This window comes from Vanessa tameamea, chromosome 10, assembly GCF_037043105.1.
Source record: "Vanessa tameamea isolate UH-Manoa-2023 chromosome 10, ilVanTame1 primary haplotype, whole genome shotgun sequence".
Lineage (NCBI taxonomy): Eukaryota > Metazoa > Arthropoda > Insecta > Lepidoptera > Nymphalidae > Vanessa > Vanessa tameamea.
In genome coordinates, this window is record NC_087318.1 from 11,379,534 (window position 1) to 11,402,303 (window position 22,770).

The 22,770-nt window shown below is 33.0% G+C and overlaps 1 protein-coding gene across 1 annotated transcript in view; it reads right to left on the bottom strand.

Annotated features, from left to right (window-relative positions):
- Positions 1–481: 481 nt before the first annotated feature.
- LOC113404059 (ATP-binding cassette sub-family G member 4) overlaps positions 482–22,770 on the bottom strand; it is a 44,163-nt gene continuing 21,874 nt past the window's right edge. Inside the window, exons 3-9 of the mRNA XM_026644843.2 lie at positions 15,150–15,325; positions 7,740–8,045; positions 4,607–5,181; positions 4,067–4,252; positions 3,403–3,801; positions 2,907–3,007; positions 482–2,016 (exon numbers count right to left, since the gene is read on the bottom strand). Of these exons, the coding sequence (XP_026500628.1) occupies positions 1,516–2,016; positions 2,907–3,007; positions 3,403–3,801; positions 4,067–4,252; positions 4,607–5,181; positions 7,740–8,045; positions 15,150–15,325 (2,244 nt within the window). The 3' untranslated portion in view covers positions 482–1,515. The remainder of the gene's footprint in view (positions 2,017–2,906; positions 3,008–3,402; positions 3,802–4,066; positions 4,253–4,606; positions 5,182–7,739; positions 8,046–15,149; positions 15,326–22,770) is intronic.

Consider the following 22,770-nt stretch of genomic DNA (forward strand, 5'->3'; position numbering starts at 1 on the left):
CATCTTAGTTCCCGAGGTTGGTGGCGCATTGGTGATGTAAGGGTTAATATTTGTTACATCGCCATTGTTTATGGGCGGTAGTGACCACTTACCAACAGATGGCCTATTTGGTCGTCCGCCTACCGATATCATAACAAAAAACAACTTCACTCCCTATTTCCATTGAATCTTAAACCAATGATCATCTTTTCGAAATCCGGTGAATATCACAGAATTTTCACGTGCTTAATTTGTTTTCTTAATGAATCTCGAGTTTGATCGTAACCTACAGGTGTCGTATGTAAATCTAGAAACTGTTTCCATCAAACGATATTGGGGCAGCGAAGTTGAATAAGCTCCCTTCCTTCTTCTTAAAATGGGAGTAGCCCAGTCGTGGAACATTTACAAACTCATACAATATAAATTTTAATCCTATTAATAAAAAAAATGATGTATTGTGTACATTATTTAAAAAAAGAACTAAGATTAAAATAAAACAATCTTTATATAAAAATCACAGTCGTTTATTATTATTTTTAAATACTGGTAATTAAGATTGACATAGAGAATAATTACCAAAATCTTTAGCATAATGAAAGGTATTTTAAAATTTCTAATTAAAAACTAGAATGTAAATTGAGTAGATATGTACGCCCGCCAACACATTGCTATCTGTCAAAATTACATTAGAATATTACATCGAAATATTACAACTCAAAAATATAATAATACGATAAATAACTATGAAACCATATTTAATTATCTTCACCAAAAACTTTGAGATCATCAATCATCACCACCTGTATTATGCTTAATAGTAACAGCAATTGTACCCCTCACACTAGCCCAGCCTAATCTATTGAAGTCTAGAACCTTCTATAAGCAAATCTATAACCTTCATTCTCCTTTTATACAAAATAAAATATTTTTAATTATGAAAAAATATTGCAATACTTTCAATTAAAAACAAATATAGAAAAATAATAAATTCAACTGGACGTTGTCGATTTTACCAAAATCATTTTTTTGATATATTATATTAACCTATATTATATGACCACACAGAATCCAAACATCATATCACCACCAGCAACAAAACGCAATTTTGACAGATAAGCAAGTGACACACCATCGAATTATCACAAGCGTACGGATACGAGTAGAAAAGCCTACATTGTGATGTCAAAAATACAAATTAAATCAAGGTAATATCATTAAGTAACTTAAAATTAAGTCATGGGCCCGATCTAGAAAAATCTTAACCTAAATTTACGTACAAACACTAAAATCGACTGAGTCGAACCGCGTCCTATAAAGCTATATAATTCGAAAACTATATTAAATCTACTTTAACAACTAGACATTTGCGCCGGCGCGTAAAACTTCAACAATCGACGAAGCTAATAGATCCTAATACTTCGAGACAATCTTCCAACTTCGGTAACGCCAAACAGAACACGTCGGGCCGTCGCTAACCGCGGGTAAATGGAAAATAATTCATATCACCGACAAAATATAAGCGCGATTTGTGCCGCCCTACTGCATCATCTTCAATTTGAACCTTAGAACTAGATAGGAGATCACTCGGATGAATACGAAGAAAGCGCTCAATGCGCCGACGTCGACCCAGAAGTTGGAGTGGTCCATCGTCATCTCCTTGAGGAACAGGCTCGGGGTCCGGAAGTGGCAGTAGGCCTCCGAGCAGTGTAGCTTCTCTCTGCCGAAGCCGTACACCGACAGCATGGCACCCTCGAAGCCGTAGCGCACGTAGCTGAGGTACGTCAACCACTGCAAGTAGCTGGGGATTGCGTTGAAGTTGACGAAGAAACCAGAGAACAGCACGACGGGAATGGTGGTAACGGGCCCCAGGTATACGCCCGTCTCGATCTTCATGGCGGCGCCGATGAGCAGCCCCAGGGACTGCGCCACCAGCGCCGTCAGGATGTTAATGGTCGTGAACATTAGCACCCGGTCCGTCTGCATCGGTTGGCCCGTCATGAAGTACACTATTATCACGTACACCCCGCTGAAGACTATCTGTTGAAAAAAAAATGTATCTATCTTATATCTTAAACTTTTTTCCAGCTGAACATAAATACGTGCATAAACTTAGGTACTCTATTCGAACAGTAGATATCATGTAATTTACAGTATATAGTTACAATTTTTATATATAAAACCATCTTTACGTCAAAGATCGCGCGAGTAATATATAAAAAGAAAACATTTTGCAAACCGTGCACCGCCATATCTATAGGTATAGGTTGTATGGTAACAATATTTTTAAGTCGTTTGATTTAAGGTTAAGTAAAGGTTTCCTCCAAATCTTTTTGTCTTATACTATAAGATGTGAGTCGATATTCAGTCAAACATCACAATGCTATAATTAAAAGGAAGACGGGTAAATGATCCACGTTCAACAGTCCTCAAATAGACATGGCATTACAAGAAATATTAACTATTCTAAAACACCGTGGAATAACTAATGAGTGGTCTGACACCGGTAAAAATATCGCAAAACGTAAGCAATGGCGTGTCAATGTTGCTACAGAAGGTCACTTCCTCTTCTAGTCAAGACCGACACTGGTATCGATACTTCCTTTCAGCCTTTTAACGATAAGCAAGATAGTTTAGATTCAAAAAGAGAATTCCGAGTAATTTTCCCAGATTTAAACAGCAATCCTTTGATCGATCGGCTGTTTTATCTCAATTGTTTTATTAAAACCTACTAATTAAAATTGTGAAATTAAATAATAAACGTATATTTCGATGCTTATAACCCAATCGCACAAAAACGGCTAGACGGATTTGGAAGAAATTGGGAATAAAGATATCTTTGACCTTGACTTTACATACATAATACATATAACTGGTCTAAAATGCAAGCGAAATACCAGTCGAGTGCTAGTAAACGAAATAAAAAATACCTGAAACGGTAGATCCGCCATAGTCTTCGCAAAATAGAACGCTTTCAACGAGTACCAATAATTTAAATGCTCTCTCACAAACACACTCATCTCAGTTGGGACTGAAACAAAACAGATATATTAAGGTAAAAAAAAAACATATTATACATATAAGTGTCATTATTTTGTCATGTCATGTCAAAGACCAACAAATTGTTATTAAACATTGCATAAAATAAGCGTAACATTGCATAAAAGCTTGGTGGTAATTAATTCGGTACCCGCAAAACAGGCTTGCCTAGCGCGGGGGCCACGGAATGTTTTGTGACTATGTTAATTTTTCATGTCAATAAATTTATTTTTATTTATTTTAATACACTTAAACCAAATGTTACTAATATTTACACTAACGATTAGAAGTAATCTGTCGTGCCAGTGGCGCATAAGTATTGATTCATTATAAATTTGTATAGTAGTTGTTTTTTAGTAACAAATATTTTCAAATTTTATAACTTACATGTAAGAATTGTAGGCATCATAGCCGTGAACATAGTGAACATCACAGTAAAGAATATACATCCAGCGTTACTCATAACTTTAGCAGCATCTTGTCCAATATCGTAGTACAGAAATCCAATCAACAAGCCAACAACAGTATGCGAACATAACCTTAAATGCGTCAACATTTGATCTCGTAAAATACTTCGGAAAGTTCTTTTCAATAAGATCCAAAATTGCTTCCATCCTGACGTCGGAAAGCCGGTATTTTGTGGCTTCTTCGTGAAACTCTCGCTTGAATCGAGGAGAGAAGTAGTACAAGTGACGGGCGCTAAGTTCGTTGAATTCGGTAGAGCATTTTGTTTCTCAGTGTTGAGGGTCGGTTCTGACATATCTATCACAGTGCACGTTGGTTTGTCTGAAAGTATTAAGAATAAGTTATCAGTTACCTACACGTTCAAATTTCGATCATTATCTGAATAAAGTATAGATATCACCACACCAAAAAGCTGAGTAGTTTTCTATCATATCTAAATGTGTATAAATCAAATAATACAGATTACACGCCTTTCTATCCGAGATTTTCTGGCTTCCTTCTATTGACGTTGCATTTTCCATAGTAAAATTTCACTTAGTATCAAAATTCCTTTATGACAAAGCTGGTTACAATGAATATCCCTTACCAATAACTATCTCAAGTGCTTCCTTCTTAATATTGTTCTTGCTTTGATTGTTATAGTTGCAGTTCTGAGGCACGGAGGATGAGGAAGAAGACGTCGATGACTGTCCTCTGCCACAGTTGCCCTTATTCACAGCCATCACCAGTTTGTGCACCCAGTCGCCGTGTTCACCCGTTGCTACTTCCATCACTAAGCAGATGAGATAAAAACTTAATACCACTTTGTATCTATATTTGTTCCATATATATATCTGATATGAATAATTTCAGATGACATTTTTTATGTATTTTAGCAATTTATCTTCTTTAGTGTAATTTTATTCGAACTCTTTAAGCAAAAAAATGAAGCTAATAATAGCCTTGGAACTTAACGATAAAACCTTTAAAGGTATGGTTAGTGTCATTTAACTTAAGATACGGTACAAATTTAATCCACCTAATCAGCTTAGGGATCGAATTGCATAAACTCCTAAGTGTTCAGGAAACCCTTTTCTCCCTTGGATCAAATGTCGACTTAATAATAATACAAAAGAGAAATACTCACCATAGTCAGCAGGATTGTGGTAACTTGGACAATGTAATCCCATAGATGATAAAAACGGCACTAAGCTAGTCACTGAACCTTGATATATACATTGACCTTCAGCCAATGTGTATAGAAAGTCAAACATTTCGAAGAGCCTCGCGGACGGTTGATGGATGGTACATATGATTGTTCTTCCACCTCTTGCAAGAGATTTTAACAGAGATATACATTGAAAACATGATGAACTATCCAATCCAGATGTGGGCTCGTCGAAAAACATGACTGGCGGGTTGTTAACTAGCTCTAAAGCTATAGACAGACGTTTCTTTTGTCCTCCTGATAGATTTATTGTTCGCGTGTCACCAGCTTCTACAAGACTCAGCATTTCTAATATTTCGTTGATGACTATTTTCTTTGCGGTAACAGTCATATCTTTACCGAGTTTTAAATTTGCTGAGACATTCATCGCTTCCTTCACGGTGAGATGTGGTAGGAGACAGTCGTCTTGCATTATGTAACAAGACAATTTGCGAAACCGTCTGAGATTCCTCTCTTTGCCATTTATAAGTATTGAACCGCTGACGTTTGACGTTCTGAAAAATGTATTAAAATTAATTGATTGATTTGTTTATTTATAATATATTATTTTCTTTTTCATTTTTGTAGAAATATCTATTACATATAATAAAATTTGAGTCTATGTTTGTAATATTAAATTAACCGCTTTTTACTAAATGCATATTTTACTAATGTATGTATACACATTACATATACCAAAATAACATATTTAAAAAAATATATCTGTCGGTCTGTTTGTTCCGGAATTCCGTTTGGAACGGCTGTACCGATTTTGACAGGTCTTTCACTGGCAGATAGCCGATGTAATAAGGAGTAACTTAGGCTACAACAATAACTTTTTTGTTAAATTCAAACGAAATTAAATTCTTATTATTAGCCAACACTTGATCCGTCTTTTTAGTTCCGATTACTACAACTATGATTACAATAGAACAGACTATTTACCAGCAGATGGATATTTACTTTATTCAAAGTTTATAATTTCAGTTTATTATTTTGTTTTATTAAAAACGTTATTTAAAAAGTATTATACGTTTTTGTGAAACGATATATAACTATAGCAAAAAAAGGCCAACTGTACTATAATATTTAAAATTGAATCCATCCAGTAAGATTTTGTAAAATCATATATCTGGAATTTTTCTTAAATGTAGATACGACTTATCTGCTAGGACATAATATTTTAATTTACTTTTAAAACTTATTAAATATTAAATGAACTTATATTATAATAAGATTCGTTTTTTATATAACCTTCAAGTAAAAATTTAACCTTTAAATATACATTTCGTGACAAAAGGTTATTATATAAATTCTTACAAAATCTGTCCATTACATTTCTGCTGAATAGCGACAGCGTTTGCGTTTACGAATTGGAGTAACCCTTAGTCGAATATACCTCATTAAATAATATTTCAGATTGGCATCAGTCCAAATATTTTACATTCCGTTATAGTTCGTGAGTAAATATTTCAGGGCATGCTTTGAATGATTTAGATATTTTTCATTGAATTGCGGGCTTATGAATTATTAATCTGAAGATCGTGGGCTCAAATAACCAGATATATGCATTGAGCAACACGCACTAGATCGGCGCGGTGAAATAAGCTTCTTAAAAAAGGAGGACTTTGGGTTTGGATCATTTTCACGTTACTTTACTTATGTACATATGAGTTACATTTGACTTTATTTAATTATGTATTCTTAATTCTATCTACAAATTAATATTGGATAAATAAATAATTATTCCTCTAAAAACTAACCAAATCTTTTAGTGAATTACCACAAAAATATAATAACCCATTTTAAAGTTACCAAAAAATATGCGAAACGGCAAAGAGGCACTACTTCATTGTAACGATCTCTGAACGTAATATTCGGCGGAATAAATTTTCAGAAGGCATTTTGTGGAGTATGGAAAAATATCGTACTAAATGTAACTACGCCAATATAAAGTTGAAAGCCTTTTGTGTTCAAACCATTGTAAGAACGGAATGCAGTTCATGCGTTGATAAAAATGCAAATATTTGTTAAGTGGTATACTGTCTCATTTTCAAATTATGGCAACTTCGGACAACATTAAAGCATAGCCAACTGTGAGAGAATGTTTAGAGTGTGTGTACTCTTTAATTCTTTACCATTTCCATCCGATGAAGATTCCAATCGGTGTGAAAAGGAAGTGTAATTAAGAATATATCAAATAAACACGAACTTCATTTTTTTTTAATTTTCGAACCAGTAAATTTGTATGATATTTATACATAAACGAAGATGCCAGGACATTTACTGGAGATCTGTTGCCGAGGCATTTGGCAACAAGACTACCGTTGTGGAATAAACACTAAATTGAACGGGTTTTTAAGCAACAGTGGGATATTAACTTCGGGCTTTTAATTTAATTCAACTAACTTAATAATAAGCTTTATGGAATGAAATAGAAAATTACTGTAGGAACTTATTCAATTTGGAATTTCAACATAAGTATTTATCTTTAAATAACGTAAACTGTGAGAAGTTAATAGTTTCTCGCGTGGTAGTCTTATAATTAAAATTGTTTTAAAGCACTGGAATTAATTCACCGTTAAAGCGCATAAATGTACTGTTGGATAAAATATTATATAAAATATTTGTGATGGTTAGAACTCGTACCTTTACCGTTATTTACTAATTATTATAAAGATTTTGTCAATTTGACAGATATAGACGTTAAAAGAGCATTAAGTATAAATGGCATACGTATCCTTTAACGAGATTTCTTCCATAACACCAAAGAAGGCCAAAATTGTCGGATAAATAAAAATATAAGCGCGTATAATCATATAAAATTAAATTAATCCTGTGTGCCAGTAATTTTAAGTGGGTAGTGGGCACCGTCCTTAATTGGACACATTAAACAACTATTAATTTCAGAAGATTTTACATTATTTACGTTTGTTTCGAAATGTTTATTACTCATTCTTAAATTCTCAAGGATTAATAGATACTACTATAGCCCGTCACTGTAGACGGATTAATAGATACTAACTGTAATATTATGGACATCTTATGAATTTAAATTAACATTGCCACTTACTTGTATCCAGCTAATATATTCATGAGGGTACTCTTGCCAGCACCAGATGGCCCCATGATGGCCGTCAACTCACTCGAGCGGAAAGTACCATTGATGCACTTTAATAAGGCTTTGTACCCTCTCTTTCTGCCCTCACTGACGGAATATGATAAATCTGAAAACTCGATGTCTACCGGCGGACGTTTCGGTAAATGAGTGAGGGATGCCATTGGTTTCTTCTGATCTCCATAGCCATTAGGTATCTTTGGTACCAATCCAGTCATGGCAGCTCCAGCGCCGCCGTTGCACAGATTTATTTGAGATCCTCTGCAAATAAAAAAATACCGAATTATTTTTTGCTTATAACAATAACTTAGGAGGACTGCAAACAAATTTCATAACGGCTATTATCAAGCTAGTCTCCAGCTACTTGCAACACAGCACAGCACAAGTGCATAAACAAACACCGGTGCACTCTCTGTTGGAAAGAGTTCGGGCTATTTTTCTACTATAAAAGACGTGAAATTCTCTTGAAAACCAATCCTACAATAAAAACAATATATAATTTAATATAGTTATTTATTCCTGTTCAATAAATGTTTGACATAAAATTTTCAACGTTTAAGCTTACAGGATATAAATAATTCAACTAACCTATGCTAAATGCGAATATATATTGTAAAACAGTAATTTCTAAAGGAAAATAGATTTACCTAATGGTGATGGGTTATGAGGACCGAGATAGCCTATAGATAATAGAACATAAATACTAGAACACTTGAATCTTAGCCGAAGAATGCGGGTTAAAGTTCGGGCAAGCACCACTGACTTTTAATTTTTGTTTACAATTCATGGCGCTCGGCGGTGAAGGAAAATATTCATGAGTCGGATTAAAATCTGAGTATGTTCTACGGTAATGGATCAATAAATGTCGAAGGTTTTTAATCTCAAACAGATATAAAATGTAGACTTACGTAGACCAAAATATCTATCTATCTAGATATTGTGAAATAAATTCGCATGTATATGTCTGTCTGAAAACTATAAAGCCAAACACTACCGAATGGTTTTTATAGGGTTTAAGGAGGGCTCATGCCGTAATGACTGAGTATAAGTGCTGAATGCTATTCTATGTAATATAAAAAACTTCCAAGAATTTACATGCCGAGCCGGGCCGGGCCGTTATTTTTACATAAGATTATTTGCATGCTGTTACATAAGAATAACACAGTCAAGTTCAAGGGCGAGTGCCGGAACGTGACATTTGTTTTGTTTTCAGACTATGTTATCGTTAGGGCACTCCACAAACGTTATTACCAAATTAATTTTAAAACTCAGTATGCGTGCTCACGTGCATAATTCATACGTAATTTATAATTATAATGAGAATCCCTGTCACACCGCCCGGGTCATATCACTACGACCTTTTTTGGGTCTCGGGCTTTATTGAAAATGTCATTGCGAAACGTAATTTAATTTTCTTTAATCAGAAATTGTTTTAATAACCATTAATTTAGATGTTTCACATCCACCGGTCTTCCTATGATTTCGGCCTTTTATCTTTTTTCAATTTTTGTTTTTTTGGGCACATCCGTCCGGGGAGATTACCCTTTCATCAGGCATACTATTCCCAAAGAGTAATTATTTGTATTGCTTTCTTAATTTAGGGTAAGTTACCCAATTACAGACCATGAACCTTTCTTGCAACAGGCAACCAATTCTATCAAAATCTAAACGGAAACATTATAGTTCTGCCGATTCTAACACAACGATACAGACGCAATTCGGTCGAAGTTGGATCGGTACCGTATTACTGATATAAATAAGTTTAATTGGTCCTCAGTTACCATTAAGCTGATTTTCATTTTTATGAAGATACGTCGAAGTTGGATCAGAACAAAATAGGGAACACATCTTAACATTAGAAGTTACTGGAATTGGCCCCAAAAAATATGTTAGTAAAAAGTAAGGAATCGCTAATATAACAATGAGTATGTGTAAATACTACAGCCGGTGGTCACCAACGTTATTAATAATAAATTATCATAATCTAATTGAAGCTTAAATATATTTCAGAATTTAGATTGTTTTTAATCTCACTGATTTTATTTATCATTATAAGACCTTGATTGGTTCTCAGGATTGTTTAAGTGTTATTATCGTTTGGTCTATATTTCATAAATTGGTATTACATCTTATAGATATTCTGTGATTCTTTGCATTTGAGTTGTACGTATTATATACGGGTTGCGAGTTATAATATTGTTGTTGCTGATAAATATGTTGTTTAAGATAAGTTGTTGTTTTAGAATTAGTTTTGCTCAACATAAACATTATAACGTCATATCTTTGCTACGCGTCAATTAGAATATAATATAAAAAGTTCGCGTCATATAACTTTGCCGCTCTAGATCTTGTTTGTGAAGGACACTCTCTTATATATTTCGCAAAATTAAAGACTTAAGACCATATGTAATCACAGGCACAAGGGACATAACATCTTAGTTCCCAAAGTTGGTGGCGCATAGGTTAATATTTCTTACAGCGCCTTGGCCTGTGGGCGGTGGTGACCACTTACCATCAGGTGGCCCAAAAAAAACATTGATAAATAAGTTAGTTATATTCTATAATACAAGATTATATTAATGACAAAGATTCGTAGAATAAAGACTTAATATTTGATGATTTCCACACACTGTATATGAAAATGTAATTGTACTCTATTGACATAAACTATTTGAGCAAATTGGAGGAAAATAGTAACTACTGAGATTCTTGCCGGTTCTTCTCGGTAGAATCTACTTTCCGAAACGGCGTAACTTACTGTTACTTTACTGAAACATGGTGATTTAAAAGTGCAGAGATAGATAACGAATAGTTTGATCTTCATAATAAAATTAGCAGAGCGAACATTAATTTCGAACATGATTTATTCATAAGATGTTTTTTGTTGTTTTCTACCCCTGGTGACCCCACTTTTCATTATTACCGGAGTAAATGTTATCTGACCCGTGGAGGTAGTTGAATTTTCATTCGCAACTAGGCTGCGACCTAGTCATAATGAAACTCACCAAAGCGTTACTTTGCGAATATCTAGGACACACCGAAGCAAATAACATTTTTTAACATATATTTAACTGTTATTAGATCAGTAGGTCACAGATAACCTTAAATTATTTACTTTTTACCTGTAAAATTATTTATGTATTTCATATTTTTGATTGTTATTTTTCTTTCAAAAGTAAAATATTCTATTACGTCCGGGACATTTTCGAGAAGTGTGTTTCACGTAAAACTTCCTGATCAAATACAGGTTTATAAGGCCGTAAATCCTGAGGCCCTAGATTATCCGTAAATCCAGGGTCTAGACATTAAAAAAATATTGGATTTTTCTAACAGTCAGATCCTCAGTAACAGCCCAGAGTCTGGTTACTAACAGAGTTAACACTCCCTTGTCTGCATGCATTGCTTTAAGAGTGAAAGAAAAAAGTATGCACTATTGGTGGAATCTCTTGGGATTGGTCGGAGCGGTCGTAATCAGTTCAAATCAGAAATCAGGACAATGGTTTGACTAACTGGATTATTAAATTAAAAATTGTCACGGAAAAATTGATTCACTTACAGTTTTATTGTCTATGTCAAATATCTTACTATTTATTAATATTGGTGGGGCTTTTGTGCAAATACGACCAATTTATCAGATATTCTACCGCCATACAGCATATTAGTTAGTAAAGGATTGTTAATTAAGGAATATTTAATATTTACAGCGATTATATCCATAGTGACTATCAGGTACATTTGACATACCTACGTATATTAAATATTTAAAAAAAAAACATAGTGGCAGTTTTGGTACTTTTAATTCAAACGCATTATTTTTTATCGCAGCTGGCTGAACACTTCAAAACTGCAGGCTGCTACTGAGAAATTGACAAAAAAAAACAAATAACTTTTTACTGTCCCAATTCGGATTTGGAACAGGACGGGATCCGAATCATATTAAAAAGAAAATGAATCTCATCCGCATGGTTACTTCATGCCGAATCAGTAGTTTATATTTTCCCTTCTGCTTGTATATTGTTTAAGACTTTTTGCGTGTTTTTTGCTCTTTTAATCAATTGTTTGTTTTTGAAAACTTTATTGTTTTTATCTATTTGCTTTTTCAATTTAATTTATTTTATTATATATATTATATACACATACAGGGTTATTGGTAATTCATATAACTAACCCATATGCATTATGCAAAAGTGAACAATTTTTGAGTTATCGCGTTTTTTAGATTTTTTCAAAATAAGTCAAAAATGCAACTTCAAAAATTTATTAAAAAAAAATATCTAAGTATAGTAGCAGTTTTCATCTATCGACTATTGCATCAAAAATTCGATTAATATGTAACGCTATATGCTTAGTTTTTATTTATATTTCATAATTGCTCATCTAAATTAAAATTCTGGAAATAATTATGTTGAATTTACCAAAAAAACGTGGTTTAATAGTCAAATAGCAAATACTTATCTTTTAAAAATATCTTAAGAGAAGATTGTTATTTTCCGTTATAAATTATATAAAGCTGTTTTAATGTTTTATCGCTTATATATTAATTCGGTCAAGAAAATATAAATAAATAATTAAAAGTATATTTGAGTTAATTAAAGCGGTTTTTTTAAATAATAAATATAAAAACCGCTACCAAACATTTTCCTTCTTATACACTAGAAAAAACTCAAAATAGTATTTAAATATTTGTTTAAAAATAATCAGTTATTTTTGAAGTCGGTGTTAATATCTAAGTAGATTTGCCTTGCTTTGATTTGCATCGCATCTATTGTATTTTCTTTTCTAATTTAATGGGACGGTGCAATGTTATTAAAAGAATTCTTTACAACCAGCGAAGATTTTAAGTAGGAAATATAAGACCATGAAGGAAAAATAACATAAAGATAAATGTTAAGAAAGCAATATACTCAAGAAACAACAAGAGATTGGATTGGAATGAGGAAAGAAATTTAATCACTTTTAGAAGGAATAGCCAAGACGAAAAGTGTAACTTATAATGAATAGGGATAATGAATTATATAATTCATATATGTACATATATATTAACCCAATTACTTTCCCCGGTTGATGTTTTGTTATTTCATACACGAGAGCTAATGGTGGGAATTCATTTGCATATAATAATGCTCCTTAGCACAGGAGTATAAAGACTATTATTGCGTGAACACAACTATACTAAAGGCCCTTTGATAAATTGATTCAAGGGCGTCGCTTATTTTAGCAGTGCGTCACCGAGTAAGGTTTAAATTAATATATCAATTATGTACACTAACGCCTTAGTTATATATACATATATAGGCTATGCGCCAGCAACCTTGGGAGCGAAGGTGTTATGTTTCTTGTGCCTGTAGTAACATTAATTCAGTCACCCTTGTAACCGGAATACAATAATTCTATAAGTATTGCTGTTTGGCGGTAGAGTATCTGATGAGAGAGTGGAACCTACCCAGACAAGCTTGCACATAAGCATATGTAAATAGATAATATATAAGAGACCAGTTGAATTAATTCAAATTAAGTTGTGTTTTTGTTTTACTATTTATAGTTTAACTTCTGACGTTAATTGTTACAGAGACATAGTTTTTACTATAACGAAATAGTTTTGTTTAGATCTTTTAATTATACGGAAGGAAACCTGTCTAGAAATATTATCTCAGACTACATCTATACCTAAATATAAAATGTATTTAAAGAAACAATATATTTTTGTCGTGATGATGATGACAATTGTTTAGAATTTTTTTATTATTATAATTGAAAAAAAAGTATTTCATTAAATAAACTATTATTTTTAAGGTCTTATTATTTAAAGAATGATATTTATTACAAAAAAAAGTATATATTTATTATAAAAAAAAAAAAGTAAAATAAAATTAGGTCAATGACGTCATCAAAATCGATCGATACTTTGCTGACCGTATGTAAGATATTTTATTACTTCTTCGGAACCAAAAATACGATTCAAGTTCACGTGCAAACGAACTTTTGAAAATTAATCGAACATCAAATTTATCTATTAGAAAAAATTCCAAGCTAAATAATACTAGTACTAACTATTTGATTCAAGATCAATGTCTACTTACGTCACCATCGCGTATAATCAAAGTGTAATCCATTTACAAACGGACAATATGAATGACAATGGCTCGCATGACGCATTTGAAATAAAATACCGTTTTGTAACGGTAACATAAAATATGTTAATTTAATTTGATCAATCATCAACTGAAACAGAATGATGGATATCATTTTTTTACGTAGATGTAAGTATTTGGACGGTGAATATGTTTTTATTATTTAGTCCGCCTTTTATACGATATAAATATAAATATTTAAAAGTATTTTTGCAATTATAATATAAAATAGAGGGCAAAGATTAATAACATGGTAACTCATTTAACGTATTTATAATGATTACGATACTTCAAATACTATTCCGATCAAACTTCGATGAAAACGAAATCACTGTGTTTTAGAACGGGAACGGCCTAACAGCAACTATAGCGTTTCAACTCCTTGATTGTCGTCCCCTCTCCTAACACAAACCTCAAACGGAGGGGTAAATACTAATATTAGTAATTCCTTATAATGGAGAGTTGCTATCTTTGAAACAAAAACAAATACATTTCAAATTTTTAAGAGACCTCTGACACGGTTAGTCGTATGTTGTTACTCAAAATGTTAATAGATCATCCATATAGGTACTCTAAAACATTAACTTAAATCCCTAATTGCACAATTTGCCTAATTTGGTATGACATTCGATTACTTTCGTGTATAAACAAACCTTGAGATGAAATAAAGTTACGTATGTACTCAAATTATTATTAAGGGAACACAACACACGTATAGTATAGAAAAACTAAGGAAATTGTTCTATTTGTTTGAACGCGGTAATCTTTGGAAGTAACAGTCGGATTTGAAAATAAATTATGCATTTGGTGGATGAATTTAAGAGGATCGTTACATTGAAAATCTATGACTCATGTGAGCGGAGCAGGAGTGAATTGCGGGTGAAACGGTTATTTAAAATAATCGAGTTCTTAGATTATAAAGCTATTCCATTACATACGTTATAGCAACCGACCAAAGTTCATTGCTTTCATCCTTCTTTACAGGCTCATTATTACCTCGTTACGCAGGATGAGTGGGTGCAAAAACTTGGGCTCCGCGCTTTAGAGGGGGCGCCTTGCCGACAATGGTCAATTCTGAGACCATCTGTCAGGCCTGGTGCCTGGTCTATGGTTTCTTATAAAAAAAAATCGGTGGGAAGGGAGATTGCCAGAGCACTGCTTGCACCCGGGCGTTTGTGGTGCTTAAAACGGGGCTGCTTGTTTAGTACTTATTTTATAAAAATCAATAACTTACCCTAACAACTGTCCATTATTGAGCTGTTCTGGAGGTGACTTCACCTGTGAGAACATGACCTTGTCGTTCAGCTCCCCGCGGCTGCCGCGTCCCATTAGCGGGAGATGAATTTGTGTGCTCTTCGACTCCATATTCTTACCGGACGTCATCGCTGCGTGACCATCCTGATGAAAACCCTGGAAACGATAATGTTTAAATTAATAAAGGATATTGTTTAGATATCAAATAATAGAAGACGCGATTAAGTTTTTTTTTTCAAAATAGTTTGATCCGAATTCCGAAACAACTTATTAATGTTCGGTACGAAACCCTGGTTTATTTGTTATTTAAAATTTATGGCAACATTAATTGCGATTCGGGTCATTTATTTTATATCAATATATATAGGAAACATTAATTGGGTTACTTAGTTTATACTGTCAAGTTGCGCAATAACTGCTCCTTGATACGTAAAAGTGATTGTTAAATACAATGAACTAACGATTTCAGTTTGAATCTGTTTTGAAATTCCTAAACCTAATAAAAAAATAACCCTTAGTTTTGCTGCCGTTTTTAAGCTGTATACTAAGCATATTTGACCTTGGGAATATGTAGGTGTTTGCTGCGGGCGTGGGAGGCTCACGTCAGAGAGTGTCATCCCTACATATTACAGTCTACGAAACTGAAACCGTTTTTAACTGTATCATTTTTTGTTACTTCCTTACGTCATACTCACAGCAAACGTTTTATTTATGAGATATACAAATCTTTTAAACTGTTATCTTAAAATTCGATCACATAGTGTTGTGAATAATGAGAATTATAAAAATACGCAGAATTCATAGTCATAGAGGTGTGTCAGTTCATAAAACAATATGTGGAAACAATCAGACAATAACGACGACAACCGTCATTCGTTTATGATTTCTTAGAGTGTTTATGTGTATGGGCATGGTGACTACTCGCCATCAGGTGGATAATTTACCTGTCCACCTACCTAGGCTATATCTTTTACACTAGTTCACTCATATATGTGAGATTTTCCAATTGTGTTATATTTACATTAGCAGCCTGTCAATTTCCTACTGTTGGCCTAAAGCCTCCTCTCCCTTTGAGGAGAAGGTTTTGGAGCATATTCCACCACGCTGCTCCAATGCGGCTTGATGGAACACACATATAGCAGAATTTCGTTGAAATTAGACACATGCAGGTTTCCTCGCTATGTTTTCCTTCACCGCCAAGCACGAGAAGAATTATAAACATAAATTAAGCACATGAATTCAGTGGTGCCTGCCTGGGTTTGAACCCGAAATCATCGGTTAAGATGCACGCGTTCTAACCACTGGGCCATCTCGACTTATATACTCAAACACAAAATGTTAATAATATATATAATTCAAACAAATGAAGTCAAAACGAAATATTATATCAATGGCAGTTTATTGTGATATAGACCGAATATAATTTTAAAAGAGAACCAATGTCTATTAACCTAATTAAAACTGGAATCATTAACTCCAGCTATCCAATTATAATTTTAATATCGTTTAATTTATTTCGTTTCATGTTGCGTACATATTAGCCGAGATGAATCATTTCATATCTCGCATGTGTTAAAAGCTTATTAAAATTCTCACTGACCTACTGACGGTATGACAAACAAAGCAGAGCCTGAAACAACCGCAGTATATATCACAAGGCGTATACATATTAAGAAATAAAAATCCTGTGACATTTACATACTAATATTATAAATACGAAAAGTCTGTCTGTCTATTACATTTTCAGTACTACTTAAGTTACTTTTCTTACCCTTCGAGGGAGTAAAGTTGTAGATTAAGGATACAATTTCTTGGTGGATTTTTAGCACCAATTGTGAATTCTTCGCGAGCGATGTCGCGGGTTGGGCTAGTATTTAACTAAATATTTAGCATCATTTTCATTCATATTTAATATTTGTACATAATAGTCATTTTATAATAGACACTTGATAGTTTTTTTCGTATCTTTTAAATGTTTAATTATTTATTTTATGATAAATGTATGTCTTCCTCAATAATAAATTTACTTGGTGGTAGGGCTTTGTGCAAGCCCGTCTGGGTAGGTACCACCCACTCATCAGATATTCTACCGCCAAATAACAGTACACTGTATTGTTGTGTTCCGGTTAGAAGGGTGAGTGAGCCAGTGTAATCACAGGCACAAGGGACATAACATCTTAGGTTGGTGGCGCATAGGTGATGTAAGGAATGGTTAATATTTCTTACAACGCCTTTGTCTATGGGCGGTAGTGACCACTTACCATCAGGTGGCCAACCAAAGTCATGAAAAAAAAAAAAAAAATCAATGATGTCTTCAATAAAGGAAAACATTGTCTTAAAAATGCGAGATGGAAAAAGATATTATTTAAAAAAAAAAAAAATTTTTTCCACAAAAATGCCTTAAAAACAAAAACAATCGTTATGAAACTTGTCCTGCAGATTATTTTAAAAGCATAACCGTTTTATCAGCTCTCCAAAAATGTATAACAACTAGTATCTTATTTCAAAACAACCGAAATAAAATGACCACAAAAGACGCTGGCAGAAATTTGTATTCGAACAAAACTTAAATTCGCTCTTTGAATGTCTCGCAAAAAAGTTTAATACATACCTAACCAATGCAAGATTATTCGCGTCGGTTTCCTCTTCACCGGCTTACGTTTGAAAGGAACGGAACGTTTTTAAAGTTTAAATTGCCAGTAAAACTGTCGAACCCAGTTTAGAAATATTTTTTTATTATATATACTAGCTGCTCCGCGCAGTTTTACCCGCATGCACCGTTACTGCCTCTTTCTCATGGGTCGTAATATATACTGAATATTTTTTTTATTATTTTTTTTTTATGGCATTGGTTGGCGGACGAGCATATGGGCCACCTGATGGTAAGTGGTCACCACCGCCCATAGGCAAAGGCGCTGTAAGAAATATTAACCATTCCTTACATCACCTATGCGCCACAAACCGTGGGAATTAAGATGTTATGTCCCTTGTGCCTGTGATTACACTGGCTCACTCACCCTTCTAGCCGGAACACAACAATACAGTGTACTGTTATTTGGCGGTAGAATATCATATTTAACAATTTTTCTCAATAATGGACTAAATTTTTTTTTTTTTCAAGTCTTTAATAATCGATTATTGTAATTAAGATTATTGTGCTCAAACAAACAGACCTGTCAAATCTTATAATATTAGTAACCGTTAGTAAATTTAAATTTACTTTGTAAGGACCAACACGAATAGATTATATTACCATTTGAATAAAGTAAATATTAATAAAAACAGTGTTCATTGTTCTATAAACTAAATGACAACAGTTATGATAGCAATTTGCAATATTAAGGTAATTCCTGTTTACTTTAACTTAGCCCTTGTGTATTTGACATATATTAGTTTTTTTCAGTAAATACGGTATCCTCCATGTTTATTTATGGAGGATATCCCGATTTGTCTGAGGTCAATATAAAATTACAATTGTATTTTTTAGTGCATTGCTCATTCTTGAAGTTGGTTCAATTTTTAATTTTTTTCCAACCGAGGGGGCCCTCTGGTTAGAATGCGCGCAGCTTAACCGATGTTGCAGGTTCGACCCAGGCAAGCACAACCGAATTTTCAATTTGTGTTTATAATTCTCGTGCTCGGCGGTGAAAGAAAACATTGCGAGGAAACCTGTATGTATATAATTTAAACGAAATTCTGCCATATGAGTAACCAACCAGCATTGGAGCAGCGTGTTGAAAAAAGATCCAAAACCTTCTCTTCAAAGGGAGAGGGGATTTTAGCCCAGCAGTGGGACATACTTGGACGATAATTCATATTTCACTGACGTAAATTATATTCATTTCTTAATTAAAAAATTAATAATATCAATTTATATTTTGAATTATATACCTAATTAAAGTTTTTTACATAGGTATACTACACAGTCCTGTGTATTTATTTTTAAGATCGTGTGAAATTATCGAGCGTTGAGTCATTGTTACGTTCTCTTTTGTTGCGATTTATCATTATATATAACCGTTTATTTTATAACAAAGCAATATTTCGTAAACCAGGTCGATGACCTTCTTATTGAAAGTTGCATTTAGTCTTCGTTTGACTTTGTAAGGCTTAAATATCGTATCGGTCTTAGCAGCATTAAACTATTATTTCTTGGTCTGTTCTTCAGATCAACGTACTCCGTTGACCTAAAGACTAGACCATTTCCTTATAAAGTTAATTTAATCTAGATGTTGATTTTTTCTATAAATCTTCAAGATTACTAGATTGGCTAGCGTAAGAATCTGCAACATCTGCGCGAGAGATTATCTAATATTTAGACAACGAATTCTCAGTAGTAAGCTGGCATTAGGAAGTTTTTTGTAGTTACGAGTACACTTCTGTGTCTAGGAACGCACGAACATAGCCAAAAACACAAAATAAAAACGTTAAAATTGTTACAAATTTTTTTTTTTTTACACAAACGGACATACAACAAGCATTTTCAAAACGCCATTTAATTTTGGAGATATCGTGCGCCCACACAACAAGTATAACAACCTATTCAATCTAGAACAATCGTTCGAGGGTTATCATTTCAAATGGTGATACCTCTCTTGGGTTTACAGTTGAGCAAATTAATTACTATGACGTAGCAATAGAACACGAATTCCATAATTTAACGATAAGATTAATTGTCGCAATCGTTGATATTAATGATAAGTATTTAAATTTACTTTAAAAAACAATTCGATTAGTGAAACATTTCATTCGCAATTATATAATATATTATTTATAGATGGCGAGAGATGTACTGCACAAGTTGTGTGCACAGGTGCAGGTTCTTACCGCAGTCATAATCCGACAGAACGGCAATCTGACACGAACGGAAACAGTACACGCGTAGGATCGATGGCTTTACGTATTTACTGAATCACGCAAGTGTAATACAGCCTAATCCAGACTGTTAACATACGGCGGCAAAAAAATAATATTGTAATTGATAGCTAAGGTGCTAAAAGGTACAAAATACCTAATTACGAAAAAGATCGTTGTATTATTTTTTCCATTTAAAAAAATTAATCGAGGAGGCAATACGATAAAGTAATTTTTTTTTATTTTTTTCGAAAACAGGTTTTAATGCGACTTACGTGATTTAGTCGTATCCAAGATTTTATAGAAATAATATTGACAGAAACGAGTAACCAATGATTTTCAATTACACGAAGCAATAGTTCTCCTTGAACACCGAAAAGGTTTTATTTTAACTGTACATAGATATCTGTTTTATTAGATTCGAATTCGATATCTAAAATCTCTAAAATCTCAAAAAATATATAAACGAAATAATCCAAGAAGATAAATTAAAAAATAAAATAAAAGAACGCATTCAAATTTTTCATTATTAAATGAATTTATTAAAACAGCCAGCACACCTACGTCACTTACCAGTACTTCCTTTTAGGGCGTTAATACTTTCTCATATTACCTTCCTTCGCTGTTGATTTTCATTATTTCCTACTGGTAATACCACCTACCCAACTATTATTGAATCGCCAAGCAATGCTTTATTATATATCGGTTTAATGATTTGGAGAGAGATTTACTGGTCATAATATTCATGTCTTAGAGTGCAATGACGTAAAACGAACTAGAGATTACACGGCTATTTTTAAATTGACCTTTTAAAAATTTAAAGCTTATTTATCAATGTCACAAAGACATTGATATTGATTGATATTATTCAATACAAGATTATAATAATGATAAAATATTGGTGGATTTCTAGACAGGATATGTATAAATTAAATTGTACTTTACTGACAAAATTAACTGCTGCATTTCTTTCCGGTTCTTCTCGGTAGAATCTACTTTCCGAATCGGTGGTAAAAGTACATTTAATTCAACCGTGTAACATGAAGATTCAAAAGTGCTTATGTGAGTGTACTCGTATAAAGAATATTTAGATTTTGTTATAACACAAAGTAACATAAAATGAATGAAATAGCTATTCGTAATAATAATATCAGCTTTATTTAGTAAATAATATTAAGTAACAAATGAACGTTTAAGAATCGAAACAAAGATCAATAACAACCTTTCAAGGAAGAGAATTGGCAACTAACTTTCTGGGTCAAGGACGTCGTAAATATAGAAAACAACACCAGAATACATGGGCCTGCAGCCAACAAATATTAAGAGAGTTTAATTAAAATTTTTATAGTCAACAGTATTTTTAATATTTAAATTATGATGCTGTCTCGTTAAAGAAACAAGATAAACCAACGATACGTACGTCAAAACATTGGAAAAGATGCACAGAATATTTAAGATATTATAACAAAAGCTAAAAAAATACCGTGATGACCCAGTGAATATTAACTCGAGCACAACTGAATTTATGATTAATTCGTGTTCATAATTCATCTCGTGCTGAAGTGGAGGTCGACATAGTGAGGATATCAGCATGTGTCTTATTTCAATGTAAGTTTGACAAATGTGTAGCCAATAACCCGGATTTGCTCTTAGCTTTCTCCTCGAAAACAAGAGAAGGCCGTTGCCCAGTAGAACATTAACAGGCTGTTACTATACCATACATATTTGCACAATAATAGTACTGAAACCTAATTTTCATCTGAATTATAAAAAAATGTTTAAATAGTACTACAATATAGTTTTTTTCTATTACATATGTTCTTGTACTGGGTCTTGAATATATTTAAATTGGAAACTGTAAAAATATTTGGGTAGTTTTATTTTATATACTTATCGCCCTGCCAAATACGGACTTTTTACTGCTTTTCATTTAAATCGTACCAGATTTAGCCTTGACTGTTTCAAAAGTATTTATTAACTCCATATTGGAGATAAATGAAACTACTATTACTAAAGAGTAATTTTTCGTGGTCAGTCAATTGTTCCGATTCCGTATTTTTTCTTAAGTGTGTATTCAGTCAAATTTACATGTTTAAACCAAACTGTTCCATTTAAGCGAGATCGTCAAAGAGTTAGAACACGTGAATCTTAACGGAAGTTTACGAAAACAAATCTGGGTACGTACAAAATATTGTATGAAAACATTCATGTGTCAGGTGACATTCAGTCACATGTGTATTTAACAAATCGCATTGGAACAGCATGTTATGAAAAACTTGAATCTACTCGGGGAATGAGAAGGGAGAGGAGGCCCCATATCACGAGCATAATAATTATACACCGCACTTCCAACGAAATATTTGTTCTGAGACCGTAAAATTCTGTATTACTTCATGAATCGGCATCAAGTATTTACCGTTCGTGTCATTGGCCGGTACACGGAAATGCTAAATTTACCGACATTCGTTATGTAACTTTACTTAGAACATATTTAAATTTAAATTGTGACGATACTGCTGTTATTTTTTTGTAAATAAATTATTTAAAAAATATATGTAATTATAATTATTAGAAGTAAAAAAAAATAATAACACCAGCGTTAATTTTGTATTTATATTATACTTTATTTTTTATGTCGCCATACGCTTTTACTTTGTTTTGCTTGTTATCTCTCTAATAATAAAACCTTATTAAAAAGATAACAAAGAATGAGGACAAGATCTTGAACAACAAAGAGAAATGAATAC